Source organism: Trachymyrmex septentrionalis, unplaced genomic scaffold (genome assembly GCF_001594115.1).
Source record: "Trachymyrmex septentrionalis isolate Tsep2-gDNA-1 unplaced genomic scaffold, Tsep1.0 scaffold69, whole genome shotgun sequence".
NCBI classification, from domain to species: domain Eukaryota; kingdom Metazoa; phylum Arthropoda; class Insecta; order Hymenoptera; family Formicidae; genus Trachymyrmex; species Trachymyrmex septentrionalis.
The window spans coordinates 2,565,735-2,575,812 of record NW_017305873.1 but is presented as its reverse complement, the minus strand read 5'-3'; the positions used below and the strand labels follow the sequence as shown (position 1 = coordinate 2,575,812).

The window sequence follows — 10,078 nt, the reverse complement described above, 5'->3', positions numbered from 1 at the left end:
GCAAATTATAAGAATTAGAAAAAAATGTAGAATGGGGGGGGGGGGGGGGGGGGGGGGGGGTTAAAGTTAATCTACATTGGTAAAAAGGAGCATAAATCTGAATCAGTGGATAATCACATCAATTCTACATTGATAGAAACGAACATTAGAGAGAAGGGTTTGACGGGAGAAAACTGCGCGCGCGCGGGTGGATGACCGCTTTTGGACCACCGTGTAGTAGCCGAGTCGCGCAGGCGGGGGTCTTATAATATCGCGTCATACGAAACGATGAAATAGTGGCCGTAGCGAAGGAATGTTCCCTACCACTCGAGTCGTCGAGTTGAGTTGACTGGTGCGTTGCGTGGTTCGCCCAGCTCGACCGACCGCTTTCAACCGGTGTGTCTGTTCTCCGTTCCTCGCCAGTGTTTCTCTGTGCGCGTACAGGGTGTTTGGCAATTGCCCGATACAACCGGAAAGGAATAACCGGGTTCCCCGTCACGAAGCTCGACTCGATCTCCCTTTTTTGATCTCCCTTCCTTCCCCTTGAGAGCAATCCTCTTCCTTCTGTTTCTGTTTCTTTTTTTTTTTTCCTTTCCTTTCGAAGCCGACTGCACTTACGAATTGTTTCCGATCACAGTTAACGCAAATCGACCGTGACGGGGAATCAAAACGTCTTTGAAAGGATTGTTACAAGAACGATTGAACCTCAAACATCTCGAAAAGCACGTCGGTCGTTGGGAATTATACTCGATTTCTTAACCGGGAGGGTCCGCTCTCGGATCTACTTGTTATTTTATGCTTATTGACAGTTTATATTTGCGTATTCGCCCACTCGACACGGGAAGATCGTAGAATTCATATACTGACACGTATTATGACTACTTTTACGAGCGATATCAATGAGCGAGCATCGCGACGAACATTACGATACTGGGCAGCGATACCACCATTAAAGATAACGTGTAGTGCAAGTGTAAAGCATTAAGTCGGGACAGCAATATCCAGGCGAGAACTGTTAATAATCTTCCTCTCTCGTGTCTAATGTCATGTTGATTTATATATAGAATGCCACTAACTTTATTCAATTACATGAAGACTACGCGTGTCTTCAATGAAAGGATTATAAATGGAATAAAAAGCGAGAAATCGCATTATAATAGGAGGAAAATTTTGGTTCTTTCTTCTTTTAACAAATTTTCTACCTTTTTTGGAAAGAATAAATGTTTGATGCAAGAGATAATTAACTTTTACTTTATTTCATGATAAAAGTATAATTCTGAAAATGCTATGTGAATGAAGTATGTCAAAAGTTATATTGAAAATTCCTTGAAACATTTTTCTCGATGCGTCAAAAGCACTAGACAATTTTGTAGATTTTGAAGTTAACAAAGGCCTAATCTTTAATGGCATTAATCTTTAAGTGAATAGATGGGGTGGCCAGGTATTTTTTTTCAAATCTTATTTTACAAAACTCAGAAGTCTTGAAGTTTATTATTTTTACATATCTCTATCTTATATATCTACAAAGATATAATTATTGTAAATTTAACTGTAACATAATTTATTAAAAATATAGCCATAAAATAAATTTTAAGTGTTTCGAATATCTCATCTACCAACTTACGACTAAAGATATCTTTAGACCACCTACTGAAAAGTTAAATACATTTAGGAGGCGCGTTCGCTTCCTTCGCAATGACATTGAAGTACCGCGATCGCATGATTACCGAGTCATCCGAGTAAATCGCGTAAAAGAGGAGAAGAGGGAAAAAAAAAGAATATTTGCAGCGAAGACAGACAGGAAATCGCCCATCGTGATTATCATTTCTACGATTTATCCTTCACTCGCGGATAAAGCTCCGAAAAGCATTCATGCGCGCGTTTACACGCGTCCTCCTCAGTCGTCGTGAGGAAGAGACATGCTGAGGCGAAGCCGAGAACGGCCGGAGCCGTCTCGAGAGATTCAAAAGGTGCTCGACGGGGCCAGGCGTGGGCTACCCGTGATCATCATGACAAAAGCTCGGGGCAAACATCCGTTCAATTTATTAGCTTATAGGTAACGCCGTCTTCGTACTACCTACTATACACCACCTACGATACCAGCCATGGACCGCCTATAATACCTACAACATTATGAGCATGCTCCCAAGCTAGCACGAGGCCCCCCCCCTTTTCTCCTTTCTTGTGGCCCGCTGCACCCTCCCGAGGCGAACGATCCCATCCTCCCCATAGAGTCCCAGTTTTTACGGTCACGAAAGACCTGTGACTTTTCCGGGCCCCAGGGGTAGGAAGACTGTCGCAGCCTTCCTGTTTATTCAAGGATTAACCCCCTAATAATTTAATGACAAGTTTGCAATAAATAGCATAAAGAAAGAAAATAATTTTTTTTTTTTTAAGAAAATGATCTTTTGTTGATGCATTTATAATTTTAGAGTTGTGCGCGACTAAAAACGAGAAGAATTCTGGTGATTGTTATAATTATTAATTGTTTGCATTATTAAAAGTATATGTTATTACATGATTTGGAATTTATAATCGAAAATTTTAATAATTTTATACGAAAAGCACGATTTGGCTAAAATATTTAAAAATTTATTTACATACGGATCTGAAAATAATTTTGTTAATCATCGAAATAATTACACACAATACTGTAAAAAATTTTGATATTCTACCAATCAGTTTGAATATCCTACATAACTATTTTCAGATCTGTATCTAATTAAATTTTTAATAAAATAATATTTTTCTTGTATTAAAAAAAGAATTTAGTTATACCTATCAAATATCGAATAAAATAATTTCAATATTACATTGATATAACCAAAAATAATTTTACTTTTCTAAATGTTCAGTGATTATTACTGAATATTTGATTATATTATTATGATTGGTATGAATACTTACTAAATATTTAGAGAAGTATTTTTGATTATATTAACAATTATTTTTGATTATATTAACCAAATATTTGATTAAAATTGTTTCATTAAACATTCAGTAGCTGCTATTCTTTTTTCAATGTGTAGAATTGGAAATCAACTTAATAGTCTTTGAGATCTCAAAACGAGAGTTTAAGCGTAAAATCATAATCTCAGAAATATCTTATTATCTTGTTAAGATTATTTTTATCGAGCATTACAAGCATCATTGTTTTTAAGGGAACTCGATATGTCTCGGATTTAGCAATTCCTCGTTTCTCGTTGGTATCCATACCTTGCGGAATGCGTGAAAATACGTGTTTCCAATTAAGGAATAAAAGAGATATTTCAGGCTGAGGATTAACTTTTATCGAACGTTTACAACAGGACGCCAGAAGAGATAGCGGAATATTAAGTTTCGCGCGGTTTATTGCCAATCTCGCGGTAAAGGCAGAAATCGCGCCGTAAATTCGCGCATTTATTCTACGCGGTTTCGAATTCCCACGTTAATAAGGAGGAAAACGCATCGAGACGAAGTATCAATGTACGTATCATTCATTCGCGAATTGAACCACACAATACCGCTAGCTTTGAAATTTGTCAAAGTGTTTATTTCACACATTCGATCGTGTTTCTAATACAATGCGAGTATTGATGGCTTCTACATGGAAAATGTAGAAACGTAACAAAAGGAAAATCCTTTGAAGCAGGTGTTTCGTATTTCAGGCGCGCAACTGAAACGATCAACCATCGCTACTTTGTATAGTGGAAATTGATAAGCACAGATCTTCAAAAAATGTCGAGGTTACAATTCTTCAGTTATAAATGATTAAAGTTAATTAAAATTCAGACAATCAAGTTTGTTTTTTCCATCGTAAAAGAATTTATAGACTTATATTTTAATAATTCTTTTTATATAAATACTTTTAACTACTTTTAAGGTACCAAGCAGTCTATTTGTTGATTGCATTTTAAGTTGTTACATAAATTATATATTGACTCAATTCTATTTACATAATTATTTTTAAGTATAAAGGAAATTTTTTTTCGTACATTTATCAACTGCATTTTAGTTTATTCCACAAGTTATGTGGTTTTATTTTTTTATATAAATACTTTTAAGGTGTAATAGAACTTGCATTGTGTGCAAAATATTTTCAATTTATATGATTAAAACTACTTGTCTTCTAAGACTAGTCAATTAACAACATTTCCTGTTGTAATTCCCGACTCCTGTTACCGAGCACTATTATTCCGCCTCTTTCCCATGAACTTCCAACTTTTCATTATCGCACGGCAACTTCGCGCCTGCGACGCCACTTTATCAGAAAAGGAGACGGCGTTTTATTGCCGTACAGACTCGCGCGGCCTGAAATTTTCTTCTCAATATCAGCTTTATCGGCTCAGCGACTTTGCACGTAAATGCTCAAAATTATAGTCGATCAACCGATTTCGCTTCGAAATTGTCATTAATCCTCATCGTGAAAACGCTCGCCTGTCTTTTTCTTCGTGGTTTACGTGTTGCTACAAAATTTATCAAATTCTCCTCTCGAGTCACTTTCCGATTATCATATGCATAATTTTAAATAAACTTTTTCCGATCACACCTTTGTTCTGGATGAAATACGTTTCCACGGATGGCGAGAAATTGGCTCGTCATCGATCGGCCAACGACGACGGCGACAATGGCGAGGATGGAATATTATTCGTGGGCAACATCGACGCCCACGATTAACGACCTGCGCCGATAACCCATGGGCCCACGCTTCTACCCTGAGGGTGTTGTCCCGACTCATTCATTTTACGAGGCCATTTTCGGCGCGCGCGGCCACTCGAGGACTCGTCAATGATCACGCGAGCGCGAGAACAGGCTGAGGGAATTGATATGAGGGCGTGAAAAACGGCACTACGAGCATCGCCAATGTTGCTATGTTAAATAAATCCGCAGGTTGCTTTTGCAGTCGTCGAAGGCGACGGTTCTTCACGATGTTACCGCCCGCGAGAACGCTTAAATAGATTTTTATTTTAACAATAGTCTAATTTAATACACGCGAGTGAAAAAAGGCATATTCGAGGCGGTTCTTTGTGCCTAATATTTCTTACGAATTTATATAATTTTCAGTTCGAACTGGAAATATAATATATAATTAATTTCATTGGTCTATTTTCACTTAATGTAGTCTAATTTAAAACTTGATTTAACCCTCCAAAATTGACACCAAAACTCTGCGACACAGTTACTGATGTTGGGTCTTTAAGACCCGTTTATGTTAATCAAGAGGTATTAATTTATGTTAGTCAACAGATACTAATTTAGTTTCAAGGAAATAAAATGACACAACTCATATAAAAAAGAATGAATATTAAGTGTTTTAATAAGAATAATCCAAATTTGCAGATGTAACATCAAAAAAATTAAATTGTTTATTTTTTACAGAGATTTATAATTGATTGGATCCACCCTTGCAGAAATCTACTGGTCAATTTATTACTGAAAAATAATAGGTGGTAAGGTGGTACAATTTCGAACATTGTATAATTTTGAGAACGATATATTTAGATTTAAATCCACTTTTCAAGATTCAAGGCTTCCTTCTAACTGTTTAATACCCTTTAGTATCCTCCGCACAATGAGATTAAGATTATCCAAACTTAAACCTTGAAATTGAATCGAAATTTTATTTGGTTCAGAATTGTATCATATTCGAAACATGCTATCCTAATTGATTATTTATTTGTACTAAAAGTATTAAACAATAGTACCTTTACTACCTAAAATATAAATAATTAATTATTGTATTTCGATGTTAAATTGACCAGTATTAGATTTCTAGATAAAGGCATTAGACCGTCAATTCCGGAATTTAAAATTGAACCTTAAAAAAAAGAATAATCTCAAAATTTTCTCTGAGAATGAAGTCCTTCTAAGTTAAGTCTTTTACATTTTTTTAAGCCAAGGCATTTCTTTAAAATCTGAATATAATCATCGTCGGTGTTATATTCGTGGATTATATATCTCCGGGGCGTAATCGAACGCGACGGGAAGAGGGTTCCCCGCGCCACGTAATAGCGGTAGCATGTCCAACGGTTCCGACATTTCGCGTCCGGCGGCCATTGTGCGCTAAACTCCGAAATAAAGGGGAGATACGCCGCGGCCCAGAAATTACGCATCCGCTGAAAGGCAGGCGCAAATTACAGAACAGCATAATGGCCGGGGTGCATGAAGCGTCTTATCGCCGACAATTTCTGCGCGCGGGCCGCCGGAGGAGGAAAATCTCGCGCGCGAAATTATTCTACGTAGATTATATGGAGATCTTACACGCTTCGTTGGCGACGCATAAATGTTTAACCGTTTTGACGCTGAACTGACTATGGAAATGCATTGAGTGCGTGATAGATCTTTAAAAAAATCATCATTATGTGAATTGCATAAATTTATTACTACAAGCAGCCGTAAAATGAGTATAATAATTACTTGTACTATAAATACGAATAATTAGAAATTATAGAAAAAAATATTTAATATTTTATGTGACTATAATTACATGGTAAAATAATCAGAAACTTCAGTTATCACTCTGTAATGTTAGTAATAATAAAATATACAGTTAGCACCGAAAAATAATAGTCACTTTAGCATAAAAAAAAAAATCTGCATCAATATGCTGAAATAAATATAAAAATTTCAGTACTTTTTTTTAATTTTAATTCAATTTTAGAATTTTAAAGATATGTTTCCTAAAAAGAAACTATCGTTAAAACTGAACTCGATGACATCCGAATTGATTATGGATAGACTTAAGTGGTCCTCTTACCTGACCGTGCTTATCCATGTCGTTATTTGTCAGCTTGACTTTCTCGAAGGAGACGACCTGTTTCCGCAGTTGCTCACCGGTGAAGGGTGAGTCGGGATGAACGTAAAGTCGCACGGGCGCCGGCGGATCCGCTTTACCAGCCTCGAGCCAACAACTCCGATGATAGGCGTATCGATACCTCTTGTTGTCGACCGGCACGATGTCCATTAATACTGCATAACGGCCCTCGGACTTGAGCCCGGTAAAAGATACCCGACACGTCGGAAACATCCGTCTGCGAAAGAATGCAGAAACAATGTAATAACAAGCGAATAACAATCACGATAAATTATTCGAGCTAAATATGAACAAAAATGTGGGAACTTATTTATATGAATAAATTATATGTATCTCATAAAATATATTTACTCGCATAAAAAACGAGTCAGTGCAACGTTACAGTGACTCATTTTCTTGCGGATATCTGTACTTAGAATCTTATTTTTTTTAATTATATTTAATTAATTACTTGCGCAAAACGATGTTAAATCGTTTTGAAACAAGATAAAAAAAACTTAATTTAAGTAATTAAAGATACATAGATACAAAGATATAATTACGTACATTTGTGAAATGTGATAAATTCTAAACTTTAAAACGACAAACAAAAACGAGTCTCGATCTTTATCGTTTGATATCTGGTGTACGTAACCTAGTAATCACAAAATGACGTAGCAAAATCAAGGTAAAACCTTTGCACTTCGTGACCGCTTTCACGATCGTTGTAGTCTCGCAACGGTAGAAGTTATTAATTATAGAACACTGCTTGCAACAAGTTTTCTTCAGCAACATAAACGTTTCACCGCGCGTGCAGTATAACTTTCTCAACAGTTAAAACGCTTTTCTAAGTTTTATAATCTTGCTCCCTTTTCTAAGCGATCCAATCCTAAGAGATCATTCGTCACAAAACTAAGAAAAAATCAAATCTATTTTTATTCGTCATTATTATCAGTTTCTTTATATTTTTCTTAATATGTTTCACTCAGTCCTGTCGAATTTAACTGTAGGTAATTCGATCAAAGGAAACATTCGTCTCGGCACCTCAAGTTTCGTCACAAAAGCCGAGCTCCAGCCTTGAATCGGTCGCGTCTGCAATCGACCTTTCAACACTTCAAGAGACTTCGAGCGCACGCGCCTTCGTTGACGATGGAAAGACGCGCTGAAAATTTCCCGCTGGCATAACAAGGAAAATTGTAGCCTGACCTTCATCCTCCTGTTCCCAACCGAAACCTTTCATCCTGCCCCACAATGTACGTCCTCGCTGCGACCGCACGCAATGGATCGCGTCCTGTGATTTACGCGTCTCGTGGGAGAAAGCCAGACATTTTTCCGCGATCAGATGATGAGATACATTAATAGCGATTTTTTCACAGTGAAAAACTGGCTTCCAGTTAGTTTATCGCTGAAAATGTCGAGCTTGAGTCGGATGTGATAGGGAGATAGAAAAATTCGTTTATTCCGAAACGCAATCACGCCATTTCGCTTTATATAATTTATTACATAATTGCAAACTAAGACGTAATATGATGTATACTTGATGCATGTAAGATTCCTCGTTATTTTATTTAAGAGACTAATGCATGCAAGAAAGATTTTGCTAAAATATTTAGAAATTTAGTTAGATATAGATTTGAAAATAATTTTGTTAAACTATTGTGAGACTATTAAAATAATTATGTAAATTCTCAAGTGATAAGCAATGCAAAAAGTGATATTAGCAATCAGTTTGAGCGTCTTACATAATTATTTTGATGATCCAACAAAATTATTTTTTAAATTATTATTACTATTACTTTAAAATAATACAAAGATATGAAAGGCACTCTTATGTACTTTTCATATCTTTGTATCGTTTTAAAAACTAAAAATCTTGTATTTCTTATTATTTGATTTTTATTATTATTTTATTGTGTATTAAAAAATTACAGAGCATTCTCAATAAAATCTATATCTGATTAAATTTTTTAGATGCACTGAAAAAAATATTAAATTTTAATAAATATTCATTTGGATAGTTTTAAGTAAACATTTACTAAATGTAAACATATATTTATTTGATACAAAAAATTAATTTGATTTAACTATTGCTTTTTTTATTGAGTAAATATTTATTTACTATAAGTAAATGTTTACTTATTATTATTCAAAGAAATATGTATTAGTAAATTTTATTCAGTGTACTTCAGTAAAATCGTCTTTTCCGTATTACGTGCACGTAATTCTTGATAACTGTATCACGCGTATGCGCTATTACAATTCTGATCTAATTATTGTTGCGCTACTACTAGAGAGGCGCAAGCTTGATCGAACCATCAGAGAAGATTGAAGATGATAAATCCGCCTCGAAATGGCTGTCAAGGTCGGCCAATGGTATGTCCAGGACAATGCAATCCACTAAAGGCTCATCATCACCATCATCACCATCATCACCGTCGTCATCATCGTCAGAAACCCGATATGACGGAAATTGTCACGCCAGAGAAAGAAGTACTCTTGCCGGATGAGTTTTCTCAGCTAACGCTGCTAAGATCTTCAAAGAGAGACGCTTCTGTCACATCTATGACTTCGAAGGATGCTATATCGATCTCCACAACCTCATCTTCCACCAAAATTGCTGTGATCAGAATTCCGAAAATTTCTCAGTTCAAAAAAGCTGATGTTCCTGCGATTATACAACAAATTCTGTCGCCGAGCAGACTGGAAAGGCTCGAAGAACCGCCGAAATTGACAACCGAGAAGAAGAGCGAGTTGGCGCCTTTGAGAAAAATTGGATCCAATCGCCAATCGCCAATCGCAACGATAACCTACCCGAAGGAAACAGCTGCGAGGGCAACACTACATCAGACACCGAGAAATTGTCTGAACAAAGTAATATGCGCGATTATGTTGAGACTGAACAGAATGACGCTGAAGATAACGTCGCCTCTTTTACTGGGTCTGATAATCCTGACAATCTACGTGGGAATTCATATATTATTGGCTATAATCGCACGAACATCTGCGTACCAGTTCTTCATGTCCAGTCAGATCTGTGGGATCTTCGCGTTTCTTATGTGGCGACTGACCGGCACGATACTAATCTGAACCACGCGAATAGATAATGCATCGAGATAATACGCTGCCAGACAAACACCGAAATTGATCGACGTATCTTATACTAATTTATCATAATTACATATACATACATACGTAAAACAGTTATGTAAGCTCTTCCGTTAAAGCATGGCTTAATTAATTGATGTTCGGTGATAAATTGATGAGTCTTATAAGTCTAGGAAACGTCACATGTGAACATTAGAATTCTAAAGAGTAAGATTATATTTG

The 10,078-nt window shown here is 36.3% G+C and overlaps 2 protein-coding genes across 4 annotated transcripts in view; one reads left to right on the top strand and one right to left on the bottom strand.

Moving 5' to 3' along the window:
• LOC108753389 (T-box transcription factor TBX20-like) overlaps positions 1-10,078 on the bottom strand; it is a 71,170-nt gene that overhangs the window by 34,102 nt on the left and 26,990 nt on the right. The window contains exon 3 of the mRNA XM_018494924.1: positions 6,716-6,989. Coding sequence (XP_018350426.1) covers positions 6,716-6,989 — 274 coding nt within the window. The remainder of the gene's footprint in view (positions 1-6,715; positions 6,990-10,078) is intronic.
• Positions 7,369-10,072, top strand: LOC108753390 (protein FAM76B-like). 3 transcript variants are annotated; one of them, XM_018494927.1, is made up of 3 exons: positions 7,369-7,439; positions 7,762-8,004; positions 9,047-10,072. In XM_018494927.1, the coding sequence occupies exon 3, from the start codon at positions 9,083-9,085 to the stop codon at positions 9,836-9,838; it is 756 nt and encodes a 251-aa protein (XP_018350429.1). In that variant the 5' UTR covers positions 7,369-7,439; positions 7,762-8,004; positions 9,047-9,082; the 3' UTR covers positions 9,839-10,072. The 3 variants fall into 3 exon arrangements, with proteins under 3 accessions (XP_018350429.1, XP_018350427.1, XP_018350428.1); XM_018494925.1 differs by having other exon boundaries at positions 9,043-10,072; XM_018494926.1 differs by having other exon boundaries at positions 7,395-7,584; positions 9,043-10,072.

Bases quoted from the DNA above. Each gene is read 5' to 3' on its own strand.
- LOC108753390 (XM_018494927.1), top strand. From the start codon at position 9,083: ATGATAAATCCGCCTCGAAATGGCTGTCAAGGTCGGCCAATGGTATGT.